The 24782-nt window shown below is 48.4% G+C and overlaps 1 protein-coding gene across 5 annotated transcripts in view; it reads left to right on the top strand.

Moving 5' to 3' along the window:
* The window catches only part of GATAD2A (GATA zinc finger domain containing 2A), a 103721-nt gene that overhangs the window by 69062 nt on the left and 9877 nt on the right, over window positions 1-24782 (top strand). For all 5 annotated transcript variants that reach the window (XM_045862633.3, XM_045862635.3, XM_045862634.3 and 2 more), the window contains 5 exons: window positions 21055-21187; window positions 21316-21447; window positions 22691-22780; window positions 23428-23559; window positions 24034-24201. In XM_045862633.3, coding sequence (XP_045718589.1) covers window positions 21055-21187; window positions 21316-21447; window positions 22691-22780; window positions 23428-23559; window positions 24034-24201 — 655 coding nt within the window. The remainder of the gene's footprint in view (window positions 1-21054; window positions 21188-21315; window positions 21448-22690; window positions 22781-23427; window positions 23560-24033; window positions 24202-24782) is intronic.

The following is a 24782-nucleotide window of genomic DNA, read 5'->3' as shown; positions in this document are numbered from 1 at the left end:
GTTGGGGTCACATCATATTCCCTGACTGATCTTGAGCAGATGGTCTTAGTCTTTGTTTCTTCATCGGTAAAATGGGTGATAATCTCTGCCTTGCAGGTTATTGGGTGACAGATGTGTACCCAGAATTGGTCCTAGTGTGGGGAGGAAGTGTTGGTGGCAACTATCCTTCAGTCTTCACTCAAAATAAAATGTCCACATGTAGAACTGGTATGTCCCTGAGTTCCCACATAGAATATTATGTTTAATTTGAGAAGTACAGTTTTGAATTTTGGCAAAAATCGTAGGATCAGGTATACCCCACAGCCATTCTAAAACTGTAATCTGTTCTGGAGTACGTGACCCCAGTTTGTGTGTTAGAAATAGGCAGTCTTTGAATCCTTGTTGAGAGCATCTGGCTTGAGAACATCCCTTTAGGAACCTCCCTGTATCACGATGTGGTGGTTCCATTGGTTCCCAGGTTAGTGTGAAATCCCACATTGGGCAGATCAAAAGGCACAGCTGTACTAACCGTAGTTTAGTTGGGTTGAAGCTCTTTTGCTTCAGGTTCACTGAATCTTATAAGACCAACATGCCAATTTTAGATTGTTCTGAGAGAATTTCATTTTTGTTTTTTTAATTGAGGTATAGGACACATACTGAAAAGTACAGAATGGTGCCACTTGATACATTTTCACAAACTTGAACACATCCCTGTAGCTAGAATCAAGAAACAACCTTGGAGCCCCCTTATGCCTGCGTATTGTCAGTCACTACCCCAAGGGTAACCAGTTTCTTGGCTTCTAACAGCATAGATTAGGTTTCCCTGGTTTTGTACTTTATTATTATTTTTTAAAGATTTATTTATTTATTTGACAGAGAGAGACACAGCGAGAGAGGGAACATAAGCAGGGGAAGTGGGAGAGAGAGAAGCAGGCTCCCCACTGAGCAGGGAGCCCGACGCGGGGCTTGATCCCAGGACCCTGGGATCATGACCTGAGCCGAAAGCAGACGCTTAATGACTGAGCCACCCAGGCGCCCCTGGTTTTGTACTTTAAATAAATGGTATTATGCAGTCTGTACCCTTTACTTGCTTTCATTCAACATTGTGTTTGTGAGATTAACCCATGTTGTTGAGTTTAGCAGTAGTTAGTTCATTTTCATTGCTGCATAGTATTCTGTGTCTGGAATTTCTGTTTGGCTCTGTTTTACAACTGCCTCGTTTTCTTTCACGCTGTCTTTTTTAAGATTTTTTTTACTCATCTTCCACAAGATAAAGCATGAGCGGGGGGGAAGGTCAGAGGGAGAGGGAGAAGCAGACTCAGGACTTGATCCCAGGACCCCAGGATCATGACCTGTGCTGAAGGCAAACATTTAATCCAGATGCCCCTTATGCTGTTTTATGACTCAAATTGGGCTTTTTGAAGATTAAAGGGAGTTTCTGGTGGCTTCTAGGAGAGATAATTTTCTTTAAGGAAGTGGCTGGTAAATTAAAATCACCAAGATAAAACTTTTTTTAAAAACTACATTGGGGTGATGTGTAGCATACATTGACAGACAAAAGAGTGAAAGTCAGTTCTTCGCCTCTGTACAGTTCGCCTCTCCATCTCTGGCAGCTTTTCTGACCTAGGCTCCCACTTTGTGTGTATTTTATTTTCAAAATAAATCAAAGCTGGAGGGTAATTTCCAGCAGTGATTGAGTGAGAAGAGATTTTCAACCCCCCCCCCAACTATAAAACAGGACAAAATTGGCCAAAAAATGTCAGTCATTTCAGCACTGTGGAAACTGACCAGAGGCATACAATAATCTGAGAAGTGTTTGTGCTTAAGGAACTACTGAACTTTGGGTAAGAATAGTGAGAATCTGTGGCATTTAGCCTGGTGCTCCTTCCATGCCCTCTCCCCAGTTCTACTGCTAGGGAACCTCTGCCTGGCAGGTACAGGCTGTGAAGACCAACCCCTTCTCTGCAGGAGTGAGATGAGGCTCATTCAATTTAAGAGAGTTCTGGGCAGCAGCCTTGGGCCCGTGGCCTTATTGGTTGAAGTGACAGTCTTAAGAGATGGGCAAATGGGGAAGGAAGGACAATGGCTCTGTTAGCCCAAGGTTGCAGTCATGGTTGGGGCAAGACAGAAAAACTATTTGAAGAAATAATGGGCAAAAACATATGTGAGGAGAATTCTCACTCATCCAAGAAGCTCAACAAACCTTAAGTAGCAGAAATACAAAGTGATCTATACCTGGACACATCATAGTCAAGTTGTTAAAAGCCAAAGAAAAAGAAAATCTTAAAAGCAGCAAGAGAAAAAGGGCTCATCAGATACAGGGGAGCATTAATGTGATTAACAGCCAGCTTCTCACCCAAGATCATGGAAACCAAAAGGAGTTGAATGATATTCAGAGTACTCAAAGAAAACTGTCAACCTGGAATTCTCTGTCCAGCAGAACTCCTTCAGAAATGAAGGTAAAAAAAGACATTTTCAGATACAGACCAAAAGAATCCGTCACTGGCAGACCTGCCAGTCTTCAGGCTGAAAGAAAATGACATGTTGGTAACTTAGGTTCCCAGGAAGAAAAGAGCACTGGAAATGGTAAATATGTGGGCTAATATAAAAGACTTTATTCTCATTTCTTCTTAAAACACGTAACGTTGTGTAAAGTGTTAACTACAACTAACATTGGTCATAATAGACAAAAATAACCATTTCAGCTCTCTGGAAATTGACCAAAGGCAAACAAAAATCTGTTGTGTTTATAATGGTGACAGATATGTCACACAATAATATTACAAAACAGGAGGAATGAAATGGAGCTCCATTGGGGTAAAGTTTTTCTACATTTTACCGGAATCAAATTAGTAATTTGAAGCAGATTGTGGTAAATTAATAAGATGATTATTATAATCTCTAGAGCAACTATTAAGAAAAATAACTTTATAGTAAAAAATCAGGGGGTGCCTGGGTGGCTCAGTTGGTTAAGCGGCTGCCTTTGGCTCAGGTCGTGATCCCAGGGTCCTGGGATTGAGCCCCGCATCAGGCTCCCTGCTCAGCGGAGAGCCTGCTTCTCCATCTCCCTCTGCTTGCCTCTCTGCCTACTTGTACTCTATCTCTCTGTCAAATAAATAAATAAATAAAATAAAAATATATATATTAAAAAAAAAAAGAAATCAGAAAAATTTAGTGGTACACTAAGAAATGTTTAACACAAAAGAAGACTGTCAATGAGGAACAGAGGAACCAAAAAAAAAAAAAAGGAATGTGTGTAGAATACAACTAGCAAAATGGCATGTGTAAATACAGTCATATCAATTATTGTGTTAAATGTGAGTGGTCTAAACACCCCAATTATAAAGGCAGAGATTGTCAGACTAGATTAAAAAAGCAAGATCCAGCTTAATTATATATTGTCTATAAAAGACACTCCTTAGATTTAAGGGTGCTTTATCCTTTGGTAAAATGATGGGAAAAGCTATACCATAAGTAACCATAGGAAAGCTAGAGTGACTATTATCAATGTTAGATAAAATTGACTTTTTTTTTTTTTAAAGATTTTATTTATTGAGAGAGGGAGAATGAGAGAGAACACATGAGAGGGGGGAGGGTCAGAGGGAGAAGCAGACTCCCTGCCGAGCAGGGAGCCCGATGTGGGACTCGATCCAGGGACTCCAGGATCATGACCTGAGCCGAAGGCAGTCGCTTAACCAACTGAGCCACCCAGGCGCCCAGATAAAATTGACTTTAAGACAAAAAAATAGTACTAGAGCCAAAGAGCGACATTTTATAATAATATATCAGGGAGACATACCAGTCATAAATGTATATGCACTGAAGAATAGACCCCCAAAATCTGAGGCATAAACTGATAGGATAGTAGAAATAGACAATTTATCAGTTCTAGTTAGAGAATTCAGTATTCCACTCTTAATAATTGGTAGAGCAACTAAAAATTGGTATAAGGTTCTAGAAGACTTGAAGAGCATTGTTAACCCATTTGGCCTAATAATCTATAGAGTACCTGATGACTACAGAAAACGTCTTTATACATGCTCATGGAACATTCTCCAGGGTAGACCAAATGCTGGGCCATAAAACAAGTCTCAAGGATGGTTGATTTAAAAAAAAAAAAAAAAAAGTAACAAGTGTTGGTGAGGATGTGGAGAAGGTGGAACCCTCATACTTTGCTAGTGGGAATGTAAAATGGCATAACATTCTGCAATTTCTTACAAAGTTACAAATGAACTTACCGCATGACCCTGCATTCTATCCAAGGAACATACTCAAGAGAAATGAAAACGTGTCCACACAAAGACAGGTACATGGGTGTTCATAGCAGCATAATTCTAATAACTAAAAAATGGAAACAGTCCAGATAGCCAAGCAAGAATAAATAAAACATGCTATATCCATGCAGTCGATTACTTTCCAGAAATTAAAAAATGAACTCCCAATTCATGCTGCAGCATGGATAAACCTCAGACTTGCCATGCTGGTGGGAAGACAACAGACCCAGAGACTGCATGTTGTATAATTTCATCTACAGGGAATGTCCAAAACAGACTTACTATAGCGACAGTGATCAGTGGTTGCTGAGGCCGGGGGTGGGGGCGGCTGGGAGCAGTGATTAACATCTCATGGGCACAAGGGAACTTTTTGGGGGTGGTGGAAGTATTCTAAAATTGGATTGTGGTAGTGGTTACGCAACTCTAAGTTTATTAAAAATCATTGAATTGTACTACAGTGAATGAATTTTAGTGGTATGTAAATTATACCTCAATATGGACATTTAAAAAAATTAATGAGTTTAAAATAGTTTGGTTTCTGTTCTGGCATCTATAAACGTGCTCATAGAAAAACAAAAATCCACAGAGGTGGAAGTTGAGTCTGCTAATCTTGTGAGACCAACCCAAAGGTCATGGACACATGCCTTCCCTCCCCCTCCCCCACCCCAAGTCAGGACTGTTGGAAGAGGCTAGAGTTGAGGCAGGCAGAGAAAGCTATGTTGGGTTCTCTGTTTTGTTTCTGTGATAAGTAGATTCTACTCCTGTACTTTCCTATAGAGAGTCACTTTGTTTCACAAGTCATTGATCTTTAGAAATAATCTGGGCCACGCACAGGTGAGAACAACCTTTTTCCCCCCTCCTTTTGGGTGGAGGAGCATTTAATTCAATAAAACATGAACCTCTTCTTTAGAGGTTTTGCACCTGAAAGGTAAGGACTGGGTGTCTTATCACTCTGGGCCTTTGTGGGATGGGGGCTTCATGAACAGCCACCCCCATGCTTTACTGAAAATGTGTTTGTATATGCCTTTTTCTGGGACGTTAGCCCTCCCTGGGTGGTTAACAGGCCAGGACCAGGCTGACTCTGTGGCCTGCACTGTGGTGGTCCCTGGGGATAGAAAGGATAGGACAAGATCTGATCACAGCTACTTTCTGGTGTACTATAATATGAAACAATGTGCAGAGGTCTTGGGGGAAAGACTAGAGGTTAAGGGGTATGGCTCACTGGGGATGGAAGTCCATAGACACCAAAGCAGACCCATCTTTACTTCCTCATTTTACCTGGGAGGAAACATAGCTGAGGCTCCCTGGGTCCCATGGGTGAGGCAGGGGCAGACAAGTAGGCCAACTTCCACTTCTCAATAGCCTGCTACGTGGGCCTCAGTGGATGTAGGGCAGATGTTCTGATGACTTCCCATCCTGGGTTCTATTGGGGTGTGTGGCCTGTGGGTAGCTACATGTCTCCCTCCTCTCTCCCCATCCCTCTTTGCATCATGCATCTCATTTGCTACAGGTCAGAGCTTCACTCAGACCAAGGGCCTGCCCTCTGGGTAGAAGGGGCTCCTGTCTGCCACTGAGGGGTCCATGGCCTACTGGCAGTAACATCTGAGCCGTTAGAGCTGTTCTTGGCTTTAGTTTTTCTGGCTTTCCACCTCCCTCAGTCAAGCACTTGCAAACTTAAATAGACTAAAAATGCACTAAAAGCACCCCCTGTTTACCAGGCCTGCAAAGCAGGGCCCTTTTGTTAAAGCTGGTGTTCTTGATGACAGAATCACTGTCCCATCTTTCTTTAGAGACTTTGGCATTCACCAAGGGTGTCATGGGGGTGACACATCTTTAAACTAGTCACCTCTTCTGTGCCCACAGACATCACTACTCATTTGGTATTAAAACGGCTTGGTTGTCCTGCAGTGGTGTGTTGTGTTCGGGCACATCCCACACTCATGTCAGTGCCTGAGTTCTCTTACAAAGCGAAAATGAATCTGAAAGTAACATGATGGTGCAGCCACCTATTGTCTATAATGTGGGATTATGTGGACGGCCTTGTTCTGTTCTATGTAGAAATGGGTCCTGCAGGTAGAGGGCTGTATCCCTTAACTTATCCAAGATGACTCCCTAGGTCATAGGTTGAGTTCTTGTTGTTTGGCAGATGCTCTTTTACAAGCAGCCTTTTGTGAGAGGAAGAATAAAAATTGGGGTTCCCTGCCCTGTGAGGAGGTAAAGCCCAGCGAGCATCTCCTGGTGTGTTTTTCACCTGTGTGGTCCAAAGCCTTATCAGGATACAGAACCTAGTAGTCACCATAAAAAGGAGCCATTTATACATTTCCTGTCCTTCTTGATTGGGTATACTTTCTCACCCTAGACTAATCTTGCCTCTTCTCAGAAATGGATTCTAGGGCGCCTGGGTGGCTCAGTCGTTAAGCGTCTGCCTTCGGCTCAGGTCATGATCCCAGGGTCCTGGGATCGAGTCCCACATCGGGCTCCCTGCTCGGCAGGAAGCCTGCTTCTCCCTCTCCCACTCCCCCTGCTTGTGTTCCTGCTCTCGCTATCTCTCTCTCTGTCAAATAAATAAAAATCTTTAAAAAAAAAAAAAAGAAAAGAAATGGATTCTAGAAATGGAATCATGCATGTGCTCAGTGGGGTCTGGCTTCTCTCACTCCATGTGCTTTGGGATTCATCCCTGTTGTATGTAGCATTTTGCTGAATGTCTCCTGTGTGGTTATGCAAACTGTACCCACTTACCTGTCCACAGACACCAGGCAGTCTGCAGTTTGGGGCTGGTGTGAGTGCAGCTACTATGATCATTCTTACAGGTCTTTGCGTGGGCATCAATCCTTCATTTATCTTGCTAAATACTTAGGGATTGAATTGCAGGGTCACAGAATACGTGCATGTTCAATTATTTCAAAGAAACTGCCAGGCCTTCCCCCCACAAAATGTCTGGACTGTTTTACTCACAGGTATGGGGATTCAGTTGCTTCATTCTCAATTTGGTATCATCATTCTTTTTTTTTTTTTTTTTTTAAGATTTATTTATTTTTGAGAGCGCGAGAATGAGAGAGAGAGAGTACATGAGAGGGGGGAGGGTCAGAGGGAGAATCAGGCTCCTCGCCGAGCAGGGAGCCCGATGGGGGACTCGATCCCAGGACTCCGGGATCATGACCTGAGCCGAAGGCAGTCGCTTAACCAACTGAGCCACCCAGGCGCCCGGTATTATCATTCTTTACAAATTTAGCCATGGGGTCTATAGAGAGGTCTGGGTCCAGGTCCTGGCTTGCTTGTGTGACTGTTACCTCTTTCCCACGGTGACAGAAGGGTGATCATTGCTGCCCTGGCTGCCCATGTGGGGATGGAAATGGGGTCCTTGCCAGCCATGTACTGACCTGAGCCCCCACCTACTCTGTTCTCAGGACCATGCTCCATCACAGCTGTGCCTGGCTTGGCCAGCTGTCTGCTGGAATGTGTGTTCTTGAGTGAGTTGGGTGAATGTGACACAGCTGTGGGTGTGATGGCTTGGGTTCTTGCACAGCCTGGGTAGGTGTGGTTGTGGCCCTCACCCTGGCTCTCTGACAATCTTCCTCATAGGGATTGGACCCCCGCAACGCCCACCCCTCCTTACATGTGAGAGCTTTGGAAGTCCCTTAGCCAAAAGCCTATTTCCTTCTGTTGTGACCACCACTTTCCAGAGTCTAGGGGCTCCTGCACTCTTGTGGAAGGCTCCCTGGAGCCCAGCCCCTCCCCAGCACCTGTTGTGGCCTGGCTGCTGCTTTTACTTGCTAATTCTTTGTCTTTACTGCTGGGTGACTTCCATGAGAGGCTGGGCAGTCTCAGGGAGCAGCTCCAACTAGAAATCTCCATGGCCTGCATGCTTTTCTTACCGTGTTTAGTGTATGGGAACCAAGAGGTATGTTCCTTCTGAAATCTGTTCCTGGTTCTGTGCCTCCTTCCCTGTCTTAGCTGTGGCCTCTCTTGTGTCATTCTCTGCTTTATCCCTTCCCTGTAGGCTCCTCATCCCAATTCTGTCTGTCCACCTGCCTCTATTCTGAACCATATCTTTATCCCAGATTTGAAATTGAAATATGCGGGGTTCACCTATACTTCTAAAACTCATTAGGTAATGCTGGGCTATCAGAGTGACAGACTCTGGGTGTCCTGTTTCTAACTCCCAGAGAGACCCAGCTCGCATGGGGCCTGGTGTAAGCCAGCCTGATGACAGGTGAGAAGCCACCTGCCCATTGCCTTTATAACACTTTCCTCTGGCCATGAAGGGGCTGTCTGTCTCTTTCTCACTGGGTAGTGTCTGTCTCTTTCTCACTGGGTAGTGCCTGCCTTCTTGGGGATGTGGTGGCCCCGACAGGAATCAGAAAGCCACTATGTACAGTCTGAAGTAAGCACCTGTAAACACTCATCCTTTAGCAGTCATGAACTCTTTACACATGTGTGAATTGGGCAGATTTGTAGATTAAGCAGATCATTTTCTTATTTTGAAATTATTTGGTTTAAATCGGCAGTTGAAGTTTTTTTTCTTTGTTCTTTCTTTTTTTTTTAATGTTTTATTTATTCATGAGAGTCAGAGAGAGAGAGAGAGAGAAGCAGAGGCAGAGGGAGAAGCAGGCTCCCCGCCTAGCAGGGAGCCCGATGTGGGACTCGATCCCAGGACCCTGGGATCACAACCCGAGCCGAAGACACTTAACCATCTGAGCCACCCAGGCGCCCCTGCAGTTGAAGTTTCTGATACCTCTTCAGTACATCTTCCTGCTAGGGCTTTGTCACATGATGACAGACTCCTCATCCTGTGACTGGTGCCTTGGCTGCTGTAGCAGGTCATTTAAGTGTTTTGCCTGCGAAGTACATGAGGGCAGCCTAGATGTCAGTGAGAGGGGCCTGCCTGGGGGTGGGGTGGGAGAGGAGGGTGGGGAGTGTCTGATGGGTGGAGATGGGAGACATACCAGACGTTATTAATCCCCTTCCCTGGGTCCCAAGCCGTAAGACTGCTTATTTTTAGAGCTTAAATCTTAAAAATAGTTGGGATGTAAATAACCACTTTGAAAAGCTTTGTTCCGGTCTTAGTACGATGCAGAGTTCCTCAGTGCAGGGCCTTGATAGCTTTCAGAAGCAACTTTTAACACAACCACACTCTAAAGAAAACAACCAGTCCAGGCACACAGCATTACCTTCCTTCAAGAGGACTTGGCAGTGTCCATGGCAGTGTGGGAAAGAGTGATTTGGGTAGCATATTTTAGGGAGCTCACATCCCAGAAATTGGGATGCTCAGGGGCTCCAGGTCCCTGAGCCATTGGGTTTGATGAGAGGGTCTGAGAAGGCCCACAGTGGTGGTCAGAGCAGGGCCATAGAGCACCTTCTGGAGCGGGTGGGAAGGGCGGGCCATGTGGCGCCCTCTGGAGAGGAGAGAGTTAATGCTCTGGGCCTGGGTGGAGCCCAGAAGCTTGTGGGACACCTGAACGGTAGGGTGGAGGTGGACATGTTGGGAGGAGGGAGAGATGCCTTTGCCTGGAGAATGGAGGTATGGGGGGAATGGGGTGTGAGATGGACAGGATAGTGTCCTGGCATTGGGAACCTGGGGCACCCAGCTGACTTCCAAGGGAAGTCTATGGTTGGCCTCCCCATCTGCAGATGCAGGGTGTCTAGGCTCCCCTGGGTGGTGCCATATTCTCTGTGAATTGGGTAACTGCAGAGCCTGTCCAGTTGCTGCTTTTACGGCCACAAGAACAGGGTTACCGAATTTTGTCGGCTTATAATTGAATAGATCTTATAGGGAAATTATGGGGTATCTGTGGGGTGAGTCCTATGAAATTTTTAGTATGTCTCACTTTTAAAAACACAACTTTGGCAGCAAGAGAAAGCCATGTGGGCCATGATGTGTCAGGAGGACTCCATTCAGGAGCCTTTGCTCAGACTAGCACTTGCCATGGGAAACCCTTTGCTGAAAACATTGGTGTGACCCCCCTTTCCATCTTGGCCATGTGAAAAATATCTGTTGTCTATTTGCTATGTTAGAAATTTGAAAATAGGGCGCCTGGGTGGCTCGGTCATTAAGCATCTGCCTTCGGCTCAGGTCATGATCCCAGGGTCCTGGGATCGAGTCCCACATCGGGCTCCCTGCTCAGCAGGAAGCCTGCTTCTCCCTCTCCCACTCCCCCTGCTTGTGTTCCTGCTCTCGCTATCTCTCTCTCTGTCAAATAAATAAATAAAATCTAAAAAAAAAAGAAAGAAAGAAATTTGAAAATATTTATTAATTCTGTCCTGGGTTTAGTCCTCCTATCTCCTTAGACACCTCTGGGCTGAGAGAGTTTCTCGGACTTTCTTGTTTTTGGTGACCTCAACAGTTTTGAGAACTGGTCATGAGTGTTGTGGGAAATCCCTTAGTTGTGATTTATCTGGAGTTTTTTCATGGTTGGCCAGGGGCAGTGGGTTTGAGGAGGACCACAGATGTAAGGTACCCTTCTTACCACACCATATCAACAGCACATGCCATCAGTTTGCTTTTCACTGTGATGTTGACCTTAATCACCTGGTTGAGGTAGCATCTGTCAGATGTCTCCACTGTAAAGTTAGTCTCTCACCCCTTTCTATGCTGGGCTCCTTGGAAGGAAGTCACCACATGTAGCCCACACCCCCTCCTTAAGAGCAAAGCAGCTACACAAATTATTTGGGATTCTTCTGCCTGGGTAATTTGTGTCTTCACCCCCTGGATGATCTTTTACTCATGTTTGAGTTTGTAATGCCATTGAACATTAGAAAATGGTAGTTTACAGAGTTAGAGACCTTTGAAATACTGACACATTGCATTATTCAATATGACAAAATCAGATTAGTTAATGTCTGACCTCTTGGGCTCATGGCTACAAACTACAAATTTTCCAAAGTTTTATATTTTGTTTGTTGGAAGCTTGGACTTTATCATTGGCAACAAATACTGGTAGTTGTTCCCAAAGAAACCGGCTTTCCTTTAACCATTTTGAGGAAAATGTCTGCCAAAGTCTGAATAACCACGGTGTGTCTGTCAGTCCTTCCTTCAAGCCTTGTGAATGCTCACGCATTCATGGATCCATGCTTTTCTTCTGGATGGCTGTCCTGCTTTGGTACGCAGGAGAAGTGTTTCATCTTGTCGCAGAATACTAAAAAGACATGTGCTCAAGGGTTGAAGTTTAATAAAGTCAGTAGCTTGTACTTTATCCAGGGCTTTGCCTACAGCACGGTGTCACCCCGAACTGGCAGTTTGGCACTGCTGTCCTAACTTGGTGTAAAAGACCGTTGTCTCAGTGTTACAACAATGACCTGGCAGAGCCCAGGGCAATGCAGAGGAGCTTAGGTGGGCTGGGAATAGGCTTTCTAGAGTGGGCAGAGACAAGGACGTCCATCAGGGCTGTGTGCTCACGTCTCAGGCAGCAGTGGTTAATGGCTTGCTGGAGGCAGATAATAGAAGCAAGAGAAGCCTTCAGTGTGAGACCTTGTCCCCAGGGACCTCTGACTGCAGGGCGGGTGGCCAGATGAGTCAATTCAGAGCTAAATTATAGCTGCAAAGGTGATGGGGGATGTTCTGATTGTGCATCATGTTCCGCGAGAATGGGGGAAAGAGCTGGGGCTGTTGTCTGTGAACTAGGTGCACGTTTTATGCCTTTACGTTTTACAACATCCCCTGGAGGTCAGTGGAATCCCATTCTGCAGATGAAGGAACTGAGGTTCATTGAGGTTTGGTGACTGGGTGGAGTCCTCACAGCTGCAGAGGTACGACTAGCCTCCCATGGTCCTACTGTACCCAGAGCAGCTGGAGCAAATCTGGTGGGGGTGGGGGACACTGGTGCTGTGCTGGGAGGGCAAGTTGGGATTTGTCAGGGGAAGGTGGGGGAGGATCCAGCAGTTTGAAACACAGATTTTTAGAAGGGGGCAGTAAATTTTCAGGCAAAGCAAGTACTTTCCATTTATCACAGAAGTATGTAGTTGTTGCAAGCTGGAAAGTAATGTTTGTTTCTGGTGTGTAGTTTTCATCTGCACACAGGTGACTTTCTCTTGCTGTGAGTTGGTGAGGGAGCTGGCATCCCAGGAAGTGTGTTTGGGTTCATGTGATGTAGGGAGTCCCTTCATGCCACAGAGTGCTCCTGGGTTCTCTTAGTGTTCCTCCCTGGAGGAAGGTTGGTCTGGCATGTGGGTATGGTGACCAGATGAAGGAGGGATCACTAGCGTTGGTGCTATGGCATTTGGGGTCCCATGCTCCTTTTTCTTACACTCTCCCAGGCCCCGGGCCCTTTCGGAGTCTGGATTCCAGAGTGCTGAAACCCCACCCAGCTTTCTTGGGCAGGCAGCAGTCCATGTGTAGTTGTTTCCCAGTCAAGTCCAAGAACCACATCCGTGTTTTCACACTGTCATCTCTTTCTCACCTCGGGGACTCGGCATGTGGATGCTGCTGGCTGTCCAGGATCCTAAGAATAAATAAAAACATTTTCCTCTTTAATCTAGTCCAAAAATGGTATTTGATAACCTGAGTTAGAGGTGTCAGAGTTGACAGTCATGTGGAACGCATTCTCTCCCACCCTCTCTGACTGCTGCTTTTTCTGGGGTGCCATTCAGCCCTCTGTAGGCCATGGGCACCCAGCTGATCTGACCCATGTTGGGGGCCTGGGTCCCAGTGCAGTGCAGGGTACACATGGCAGCCCTTGGTGTCCCAGAGTTGGGCAGGATTGCCAAGGGTCCACAGAAGCCCGGGCCTAGTGTGAGCCCAGATTATCTGCAGGCCATAGGTGTGTGACCTCAAGAAGTCATGCCTTTCAGATTGTTTCCTCACCTGTAGAGTGAAGTGATGATCAGTTAATTGGGGGGATTACACAGAAGTGTGCATCTTGGTGGTTTTTTGGTGATTTATCTTGGGTGATTTTTTTCCAAACCCAAGGTACATCAGCCTTTCAGTTCTATGATTGTGGTCATTTGTAACAAGTGCCCCTTTCCAAATTTCTAAGCAGAGCATACTGAATTGGATTTAGCCTTTCTGGTGTTATTGGATCCTAGCTGGACATGTTGGCTGCTGGCAGGGTTAAGCTGCTGTGACCTCCTTGGGTGGATACTGGCCCTAAAGGCTGCCCCATTGCCATTTGGTGTTGGGGCCTTTATGTGGGGTCACAGCTAATTTTTCTGGCCCAGGGAGTGCTCTATTTCACCCATCCTCACCTTGTCTCTACAGCCTTTGATGACTCTGCATGCTTCTGAAACTGGCCCCTGTTGTTCAAGTTGGAGTGAAGTCCTCTGGGCCTCCCTGGACAGGCTGTGACTTCGAGGGGGCTCCTGTGTTCCTAGAAGGAGCCCCAGCAGGACAGGCTGAATGCTTCCTGGCCTTGCTGACAGCACAGCGCTCTTCTGCTCTGGCCATGTGCCTTGGGACTGCCCTCTTCTGTGCTGGGGGCCCTGGAGGGGGGATGGGCTCTCAGGGCCAGAGTCTGGCCACAGGAGCTCCTTCTCATCTGAGATGTTCAGTGGTAGCTGTGGCAGGGTATGCCATAATGGATTCCCAGAGTGATAGTTGGACCTGAAGTCTCCAAGAAGAATGACGGCTGGGTTTCAAAAATCTCATCCCCAGCTGCTCACCTCCATGGCCTCTGTGGCCAAGAAGCAAAATGTGTTCTGACTTCCCAGCCCCTACAAAGCAGGCTCTGGGCTTTTCTCTTGACATCCCAGCCAACAGAGTGTCAAGTTACAGGGCTGGGAGAGGTGGTAATGGATGCCAAGAAGGGAGTCCAGGGAGTTGAAGAGGGGCTGAAGCAGGCAGGAAGCAGGTGGGCTCCAGGGCCCTGGAGGTTTGGGGAGAGGACCAGGCACCCGTCCGTGCCTACCATCCCCTGGGGCAGGCAAGTCTTCAGCTTTGGGGCACAGCCTGTGTCTGTGTGCAGCAGAGCTCCCTTTCTAATCACACCCAGTGTCTCTTAGTGACGGCTCCCCTTGGGAAAGGAGGGGGTGGTAGTGAGGGGTCCTAGTGAGCAGCTCTCATGTCCAGATGGCCATGAAAGATCCCAGGGGTATGTGCGGGGGCCAGTGAGATGTTCCCAGGTGGTAGAACTAACCTGGGAAGTTGTGGTAACCATCTTTCTCTCTTGTAGGGCTTTTCTGGAAGTGTTTCTGGAATGGGGATGCTCATTAGATTAAAAGCATGCAGAATTGCTTTCTGGCTTTGATTCACACCACTCAGTGTAATGCTTGAGGCTGTGGTGGCTCCTAGACACACAGATGGCCCCCTCCTCTCCTGTGGGACCCTCTGTTCACTTCCTTTCTTTTTTGAGCAGCTCTGGTCTCGGGCCTTTCTGGAACTGTGCTTCTGTATCCTCTCAAGTCTGCATTTGCCATGGCCATCCCTCATGCACCGAGAACTGCTGGTCCTTTTGGGGGGCTACAAGGTTCAGCTGGGGTGGTTGCTTGGGTAAACTGTTTCTTTCCCACATTCTTTCTCTCTGCTTTGTCCCAGGGTAATTTCTAGAGTGGGTCTCCTTGCTGGGGACAGCCTGAGAGATACGGAGTTACAGTGGTGTAGGATAGTTCCCTGGGGGCAGAGCTGGGCTGTCAGCCCTGCTAACTTAGTGGTTTAAAGTGATGATGTATTGGTGTAGCATTGTCTGTCCTGTCTGCTGGTCGGATGGTCCTAGCTGGGCGCTGCTTCTTAGACTCTCATCCTTGCAGTCCTTTTTCAGCCAGGCTGGATGTTCCCAGTGGCTTTGTCACTCATGTAGGATGGCTAGGCCCATCTCTGTGTGTCTTTGACCTTTTTTCCATACAGCTAACTTGACATCCTCAACACAGTGTGAGACCCCACCAGAGCATGCATTCTCAGGGCTCAAGCGGAAACTGCAAGGCTTCTGTGACCTTGCCTCAAAAGCTTGTAGCATTGCTTCCTCTGCATTCCTGTAGTTCACAGAGTGAGCCATAAAACCAGCCCAGGTTCTGAGGACAGGACTGAATGGATGTGTGAACATGGAGAGGTATGGCGGTCTCATCAGGGTGTAATGTGGTGGTCTTCTGTACATGATTTTGTCGACTGTATTAGGGCTCCTTCTTAACATCCACCAAAGTCCTGACTCACAGGTTAGGAGTTGCACTTCAAGGACCTACTGCTTGAAAAGACAGACGTAATGACACAGAATGTAGAAATCCCCCCCCCCCTTTTTTTAAAGATTTTATTTATTTGACAGAGACAGACACAGTGAGAGAGGGAACACAAGCAGGGGGAGTGGGAGAGGGAGAAGCAGGCTGCCCACGGAGCAGGGGCCCCGATGCAGGCTCGATCCCAGGACCCCGGGATCATGACCTGAGCCAAAGGCAGACGCTTAACGACTAAACCACCCAAGGAGCCCTAGAAATCCTTTTTTTAAGAGAGAGAGAGTGCCCGAGCAAGTGGGGGTCAGAGAAGGGCAGAAGGAGAGAGAGAATTTTAAGCAGGCTCCATGCTCAGCACAGCCCGACGCAGGGCTCAGTCTCATGATCCTGAAATCATGATCTGAGGTGAAATCAAGAGTCAGGTGCTTAACTGACTGAGCCACCCAGGTGCCCCTTCAGAAATCCTTTTAAGTGAATTTGTACATCCTTTAGCAATGTGGCATCTGTGCACGTGGAAAAAGCTGACCACATGTGCAAGGTGATCAGTCAGTCTCTACAGTCATCACTGGATTCCTCATGAACTCACAGACCCCATCCTGGAACCAGGTGCTTAGGAAAAGGAAGAGGTGGGTATGTCCACCAGCCATGTTGCCTGAGCACCCACTGTGCCAGGTCCTGCTTCAGCTGCTGGGACAGAGCAGTTCATAAAACAGATACATTCCTGCCCTCCTTGGGTTTGAGAATATTAAAATATTAACCCACAGTGGCCAGTTCTCTGCTCTGTGCCAAGCTTGCATTCATGGCAAGCATCTCTTTACTGTTTTAGGAAAGAGTGGGGCCTGAATCTCCCTGATGGTCTCCTAGGTTGTCCAAGCCTCCTCAGCACTGAGGTCATACCAGCAATCCTGAGGTGGCAGCAGGGCAGGAATTCCTATCCTGGTATAGGAGGCACAAAGAGGGGAATGTCTTGCCGTGGGCTCTTCACTTACAAGAGACAGAACCAAGTGAATTTCAGATGGCTTTGTGGGGGAAGCTCCCAGTGTGCAGTCTTGGTTCATAGTGCCTTATTTATGTGAGCTTTCGTGAGCATGGCCACAGGCTTTGGAGGGGGCCCTGTGGCCTGTCCCCCTTTCCCAGCCAGTGTGGCACCAGGGAAAAATTCCTGCCCATCTGGCTCTGGGGAGGTGGGTGGCATCATCCCCTTTCCTGGGGCTGTGGTGTCACATCAGGGCTGGGCCCCTCTTGTCCAGCCCCAGCTTGGGTGGGGGAACCTGCCTGACAAACAGGCAATGACAGTGTCACCCTGGGAGGCTGTGGGGTGGTGGGTTTACCCAATAGAAAGGTGAAGGTACTTTCCTCGGACTAGTTTGCTAGAGTGAGGGTGAATAAGCTGGTTGCTGGTAGGGAAGCCTCTGCTCATGCCTGTGCTGCCTTCAGTGGAACCCCAGAATTCTGCCCTGAACTCCCACCCCCATGATGGACAGTACTGGGCACAGCTAAGAAGGCTTCCTCAGGCATGCATGCTGTGGGGGGTATTCCCCATGAGTGCACTAGGGGAGTGCTGATCATGCTCCCAGGGCCAGCGTGTCAGGACTGGGCCAGCCAAGGACCTTTCTGAAGGCACATGGTTTTAAAGTTGTGTCTTGAAGTGTGAGTTGGGGCTCACAATAGGGCCTTGGGAGTGTGGTGGAGGGAAATTCTATGGAGGGACCCGTAGTGAAGGCAGGAGGAACCCAGGCAGGATGTATCTGTGAGTAGGAGCCTGGGGTACAGGGGCTGGGAGCTGGAAAAGCCAGTTGATCGGCTTGGCCTGGGGGGTGTGAATGGGCTCCAGTGGAGGAACACACTGGGGGAGGGTCTGGTGGAGCCAAGGTGAGTGTTTGCAGGAATGGGTGAGGCTGGTGATTGGTCTAGCAGTGTCCCCCCCCCCACCCTTAAACACTGCTAGTAAGTAGTTACCTGTCTTTCCCCACCCAGCCAGGCCCAACAGATAAGGGGAAGAGAGAGGGTTCTGGCAGGGAATGGTTGTGGCTGGCCATACCAGTCTCCTCAGGCTGGCCCTGAGGTGGAATTTGTTGTCCTGAGGCCTCATTGGGCCTACAGTCCTCTGTAGCTTCCCTACCGTGTGCAAGAATCTTGGGGATTGGGTGCTGGGGTGGCTCGGTCGGTTGAACATCTGCCTTCGGCTCGGGTCGTGATCTCTCGGGATCCTGGGGTCAGGCCTCACATTGGGCTCCCTGTTCAGGGGAGAGTCTGCTTCTCCCTCTGCCCTTCCCCACTGCTTGTGCTCTTTCTCAAATAAATAAATAAAATCTTAAAAAAAAAAAAAAAAAAAAAGAATCTTGGGGATCTTGTGAAATGCAGTGTTTGATGGAGCAGGTCTTTGGGGTAGCAAGATGCTGCATTTCTTCGAGCTCCAGTAAAATAAAGCTTTCCCTGCTGTTCAGTGAGCCAAGGCAAGTGGTGGTCCATTCCCACCTGTGGATATGCCCTTACTTGCCCCTCCCCTTCTGGTTTGGGGGGTCTGTCCCTCCTGATGGATCCTGAGAACAGAACTGCCTTTTATCCAGGGATTTATCCCTACTCCTACTGCTTGGCACAGCACCTGCTTTCTTTCTTTTTTTTTTTTTTTTCACCTGCTTTCTTAGTAGGTTTTCAGCAAATACAAGTGAGTGAGTGAATGAACAAGTGTGGACGAAGTGTCCCTTTCCCATACATCAGGCAAGCCCTTTCAGAGAACAGCAAAGGTTACAGCTGCCAAGAACGACGGTTTCTCTGTTCTCTTGATGAGGCCGTTTCCCCTGGAATGGGCTGGGAGGACACTAAATTTTAACTTTGCACACACTGCTGGTTGGTGAGCAGTTGGGATGGTAGCCTGGTGCTGTGAACATGGGATCTGTCATTGAGTTAAGATGATATAATCTCTGCCTTCCCTCTAGGAAACTTGATGAAAGTTCCAAGCAAGTGACAGAACTTTTGTGTTTAGCCAGGGCTGGCATACAGGGGAGGAGGTGATGAGACCGTTTTTGTTGATAAAAGCATGGTCTGTTTCCAGGGATTTTCATAGGTCACATAAAATCTCTTTTGATCATAATATTTTACGCAAGAGTTCCCAAGATGGGCAGGATGGGCTTACTGGATTTGCCTTGAAATCATGTAGCTTCCAAATAAACTTGGCGCACACGTGCCCACCGTGGACTGAAGCAGGAAAGCAGTGTACCTGACCACAGTGCCATCCCCCTGGCATGTTGGGCTAGATTTCCTCTGCTTTTGTCCTTCTGCCTAAATGGTTTTATGATTTAGAACAATTTTTTTTTTAAAGAATGCCCATAGTAATTTCTAGCCTGTGTCACATGGGGTGTTCTTTCTCTTGAATTAAAAGAACTCCCCATGAAAGTACTGAGAAGACTTTTGAAGCACCTTTACTTTAAAAATTGAGCTTAGGAAAGTTTTCCATGTGGGTAACTAGGGGGGCTGGTGGCTTCTCTGTGTTTGGAAGAGGTGGCCCTGGCCCCTGTAATACACCAACAGTTCTTGTGGCTCTGGCGCCACATAGGAAGTGCCTGCAGCTGGGCAGCCCCAGGGTAAGCTGGGTGCCTCCATTTTCTGACAGCACCTGAACCCTACCTCACTTCTCAAAATGAAGGCTGTGTGTCACAAACCAGTTAGAACTGGCTGTTGCCATGGTTTTCATGTTGGAAGGCACAGTTAAAGGGTCACATGACAAAGGAGGGAAATGCCTTTGTCACGTGACTTTTTGGTGGCTGATTAGCATACAGGAAGTTCACTCCCTGCTGGCTGCTGGGATGCTGAGTGATCATTGATGGGGGTGGGGGTGACGTCATCTTTTGGATGAGTTATTGATTACTCTCAGGCCAAGATGAGACCTGGGAGTGCTGTGGTCAGAGTAGCCATCTCAGGAAGCTTCAGCCTCCAGATGGTCTCGGTCCCTCAGCTTGCCCTCTTCCCTCAGGCAGATTTGAGTTTTGTTAGACCTCTCAAACCTTCAGAAAAAGTGCATGCCTCTCAGTAAGATGACAAAAAGTGATCACCATTGTCTCCGCGCACTCTTGCTCAGGATATGCCTGCAGTCTGCAGTTCTAGACATGGTTCTGCCTGGGCTGCTGCTCTGTCTGCATGCAGCCACCTGGGAGCTCACCTGGGCTGGGACCAGTGGCTACAGCTCGTGTGCTGGGGCCTTGCACTACCCCTCAATATCTGTGTCTGCATCCAGAGAACCTGGATAGTTGGAGCCCTGAGGTCACCTTGAAAGTTGATCTTGGGCAGAGTGGGCAGTTAGCAGGGAGACATACAGAATGAGTGGTGGTTCCCAAATTGCATTGGTCTTTGGTTTGGTGAGGCCTGAATGTGACATTCTGGGTTACTTTATAAATAGCCAGCTAGTTTCTGGACTTGAGAGTGTAAATTAATCACCCCAGTGAGGAGACTGTATATCTTGAAATGGCACCTTTTCGTCCACTCCCCTGATCTCTTGTGATAGTTCGGCCAACAGCTGCACTGGTTAAATCAAGGTTAGGAGTATTGAGGTGTAGCCACCATGTGGCTCTTTAGGAGGGATGGAAGAGCCCTGGTTGGGGGGAAAGTTCCAGGGGCACACATGAACCCTCAGCATTTGGTCCTTTGTGCCCATCCTTCCCTAAAGACAGAGCTCATTCCAGGAATGGAAAAGGCAGTTGAGTGGGCTATTAAAACTAGTTCTCCATCCATAACTCTCTCCGTCCTTGCTTTGCTGGGGTCTAGTAGGAGGAGTGGGACAACTAGAGCTGTTTCTCCCAGTTAACTTTATTGAGTTTGTTCACTGGGTCACAGTGCCACCTAGTGGGTTTGTTTGGTCCTCTGCTGGTTTTCCTACTGATGAAAAGGATACTAATTCTTCAACACAAGTGGAGGCCAGGTCTTAAGGGAAAGTTTACATTGGGCCCTCAGCAAAGAGCTGCTTGGCTGGGGGCAAAGCACTGTCTCTGGGACCTTGTATGTGGGGTCAGCGACATAGTAGCTCAGCATCATGCTGTCACACCACAGGAGCCCTGACAAGGGGCCTAGAAAGACCCTGCCTCAGCCCCAGGATCCTGGTTGTTGTTGTTGTTGTTGTTTTGAGATTTTGTTTATTTTGAGAGAGAGCGCACGCACACACACGTGTGACTGTGCAATCGGTGAGGGGGCAAAGGGAGAGGATCTCCAGCAGGCTCCGCACTGAGCATGGAGCCCTACACAGGGCTCGATCTCATCACCCCGAGATCACGACCTGAGCTGAGGTCAAGAGTCGGCACTTAACCATCTAGGCCACCCAGGCGCCCCTCAAGCTGAGCATTTTTATTGGACACTGAGCCACATGGTAGAGAAGGGAGCTGCGGTGTTTCCAAAATGGCCATATCACACTTGAACACAGGTATCCTCAGCCCTGGGTACACAGAGGTGGGCACCAAGAATAGTCCTGGCTAGGGGCCTAGCTGTGGGTTTGGGTGCCTCTTGGTGAGTACAGTGAGAGAAGTCAGTTTGGGTGTATGGTAGGGAGAACGCCCAAAGAGAGAGGCTGCGGAGAGTGAGTGGGGCAGCCATGCTTTCCACCTCCTTGCTGTGACTGTGTCTAAATCTGGGATCTGTGGTGTATGGGTGCCAGGCCCTGGGGAACGGTGTCTGGCAGAGCGTCCAGGCACTCTGGTAACAACCTGCTTTCCCTGCTCCACAGTGACATGAAGTCTGAGAGGAGAGCCCCCTCTCCTGATGTGATTGTGCTCTCTGACAATGAGCAGCCTGCAAGCCCAAGGGTGAATGGGCTGACGAAGGAGGCCTTGAAGGAGACCAGTACCGAGGCCCTCATGGTGAGCCTTGTCCCCATGTTGGGGGATGACCCTGCCCGACAATATCCCCCAGTGGCGTTGGTGATGATGGGGCCTGTGCTCCCCGGCTGTGGCTCTCCCCTTCAACCCTTCTTCTCTTGCCCTTGCAGAAAAGCAGTCCTGAAGAACGAGAAAGGATGATTAAGCAACTGAAAGAAGAGTTACGATTAGAAGAAGCAAAACTCGTTTTATTAAAAAAGTTGCGGCAGAGTCAAATACAAAAGGAAACTACCGCCCAGAAGGTGTGTGTGTGTCCATTCTCTCCTCAAGAGTCAGCAGGAGCCAGTTAAAACGGGACGGAAATCCAATCTCAGTACCTTGGCCCACCTCAGTGCCAGGAACAGGAGCATCTGGTCACAGGCAGACAAGTTTCCTCAGGGGCATAAGGGTCAAGGTCTGAAATGGAAATTTGAATTACAGATTTTGCGAAAAGGAAGTCAGAGTAAGGATATTACAGTGCATTTTGGTTTAGAATATTCTCGATCTGAGTATGTAAAACTCCTTGTAGGTTGGAAGCATCAAGAAAACAGAGAACAGATGTCTTAGAAGCTGCTGGAAGTTCTGGGTTAAGAGCTCTTTCCCAAACCCATTTACAGAGAGGCCTCCTATTCTGTGGGTGGGCCATGCTGGCCATCAGGGGCTACCATGGTTTGTGGACAGATTCCCTAATGCTGCAGGGGCATGCCACAGTGCTGCCCAGGCCCCAGAGTCTCTGTCCTGGGGCTCCTCCCCCTATCTCCCTTGGTGTCTGAGGCTCCTTTTGCTGCTTCTAAATGCAGGTTACTGTGTCGGCCAAGGTCTGGTTTGTTTTGTTGGGTTTTTTAAAGCTACCCTTCCTTTTACTTTAACCACTATTTCAGTAAACCAGGAAGTAAATGTGTCTTGGGCAGTATGAGCTGACAGAGTATATAGAACACAAGTGCCCTTAAGGGAGCAGGACAGGAGGATACTCATTGGTCTCACTTAGGGCTTTGCTCGAGCTTTCACTTGAACATATGTCAATAAGTGGACATGGCCTGGCATCTATTAATCTGCTAGTGGACAGAGTCTGCCTATTACTTGTTTCCTTTCCAGTTGTTTAAGACTCAGTAGAGTGAACCAAGTCTGTCCCTGTCCCTTACCTAGTGGAATATATTACTTTAAGAAGTGCCTGGACTTGGTGTTTGTCACCAAGGTTGGGATTAATCTGTTCAGGCCTGGGGTCCTTTGCCTCAGTCATCATCCCTGGCTCTTCACATCCCCTGGAAGGCAAAACCTGCTCTTGAACCATAATGTGATGTCAAGCATCCCCAGGGGTAAGGGGTGCTGGAAAGTCTCTCCTATGCCCATTTCAAGCAAGTCAATTCCTGCTACAGACTTTAGCAGGCGGGAAGCAGAACCTTAGAGCCTGATGCCTTTGGAAGAGGAAGAAAACCAATCTTACTCTGTGTGAGGGGAGTGGGGCTGACGACTCCCTCATCTCTCACATGTCCTGCTCTCTTACAGCCCACAGGCTCTGCTGGGAATGCCGTGACCACCCCTCCCCCGCTTGTGCGGGGCACCCAGAACATTCCTTCTGGCAAGCCATCCCTTCAGGTCAGTGTTCCCTCTGCGTTAGGCTCCTGAGCAGTCCTGATCCAGTTCCTGTGAAGGGCTGCCCATTCCGTATGATTAGATTGGAGTGAGGCCCAAACTTAGGCCACTGTTGACATCATGAACAAATCATGCCAGTGCTGAGAGGTCTCCTCCTATGACTGCTCCTAGCAAAATCGGAGAGAGGACCAAGATTTAGGCAGGCCAGGTTCCTTTCATTTCGACACTCCCAAGTTTGTGGGACCCAGCAGGACCTCCTACCCACAGGGTGAGATGGGCAGAGTTCCCACTCCCAGACACAAGACTAAGGTCTGAACAGGGCCCACCTTCCCTCAAACAGGCCTGTGCCCTCAGCTCAGACCAGCAAGAAAGTGACACCCAGCCCGGGTTAGCTGGACTTCTGCTGTGGTGGGGGTCGTGTGGGTGAGAATGTCCTGCCTTGTTGGTGCAGTTCACTCCTGAATGAGTCCAGTCTGCACGGCTGTGGTTGTTATCCATGTTCTTTGTTCTTTTGTGCTTAGAGTAAATAGACATTTTAATGCCCTCCCCCCCGCCAACAAGTGTGTACTTTACAAAACAGCAAACCTGTTTGTTTAAAAAAAAAAAAAAAAAAAAGCCATATAAAATCTGGGGTTTGGTGCTGTTGACAGACCTCTTCAACAAGAATGCCTGGCAGTGTCATCCCACCACCCCTGGTCCGCGGCGGGCAGCAGGTGTCCTCGAAGCTGGGACCACAGGCGAGCTCACAGGTCGTCATGCCCCCACTCGTCAGGGGGGCTCAGGTGAGCAGGGTATGCTTGTGGGGTGTAAGAATGTGTCTAGGCTACTCCAACCAGCTACCTCACAAAGAACCCTTCCTGGTCATCAGGTTGGGGATTATGGGGCCCACCCCTTCCCTCCCTCCATTGTTCCTCTCATCATCTTTTTATTTATTTTATTTCATTTTTTAATAATTTTTTTTAGAAGGGAAGAGAGAGAGTGTATGTGGGGAGGTATCCATACAGTGGAATGTTATTCAGCCTTAAAAAAACTGTTCGTTTTTTGGGCTTTTGTTTTGTTTTTTTGTTTGTTTTTGAGAGAGAGTGCAGTGGGGGGACAGATGGAGAGAGAGAGAGAATCCTAAAGCTCCATGCCCAGTGTAAAGCCCAACGTGGTGGGGGGCACCTGAGCCGAAATCAAGAGTTGGATGCTTAACCAACTGAGCCACCCAGGCGCCCCATCCCTCTCATCATCTTGTCCTCTGTCCCACCCCACAGCAAATCCACAACATCAGACAACATTCCAGCACGGGGCCACCGCCGCTCCTCTTGGCCCCCCGGGCATCTGTGCCCAGTGTGCAAATTCAGGGACAGAGGATCATCCAGCAGGGCCTCATCCGCGTCGCCAACGTCCCCAACACCAGTCTGCTTGTCAACATCCCACAGGTGAGGGCTATGCTGACCTAACCTAACCCCACCCCCTACCCACACACACATCAAGGGTGCCCAGTCCTACGGCATAGTCAGGTCTCCAGAGTGGTATGGTGTGACCTGCCTGCTCCCTCAGAGCCAGGCAAGGCCTTAGATGCCGCATGGGGGTTTGGACTGGAGCTCCTCCGGGCCTGTCGCAGTATAAAAGTCATGGGCTAGAGTCCACTATGTTAAGAACTATGGTCTAGCAGAGGTGGATAGGTATTGAGAAGGGGAGAGGTGCAGACCTGAGCTGAAGGATTGGGGGGAGGCTTCAGGTGGCGTGTGGGACCCAGCATGTTTTGGGGGATGGATGAGGCCTGGAGATGGCTGGGATGGTGGAGGGGCACCAGAGCTTTCCCCACCCTCCTCCCTGTCTGCATGAGCACATGAGGGGAGCATGTCTGCAAATGTCCTCACAGCACCAGCACATCTATTCTTAGCCACGAGTCCTTTCACCTCTGTACAGAGCCTCTGAGATGGGGTGGGTCTGTTCCCACCCAGCAAAGCCAGGAAGATGGGACCAGGGTGAGTGGGCAGGCTAGAAGCAAGAGCTT

The sequence above is a fragment of the Mirounga angustirostris genome, unplaced genomic scaffold, assembly GCF_029215605.1.
Source record: "Mirounga angustirostris isolate CCGP_5_RB_7025 unplaced genomic scaffold, mMirAng1.0.hap1 SCAF_1, whole genome shotgun sequence".
Taxonomy (NCBI): domain Eukaryota; kingdom Metazoa; phylum Chordata; class Mammalia; order Carnivora; family Phocidae; genus Mirounga; species Mirounga angustirostris.
Note: the sequence above shows the minus strand (reverse complement) of the source record. Positions and strands in the feature narration are given on the sequence as shown.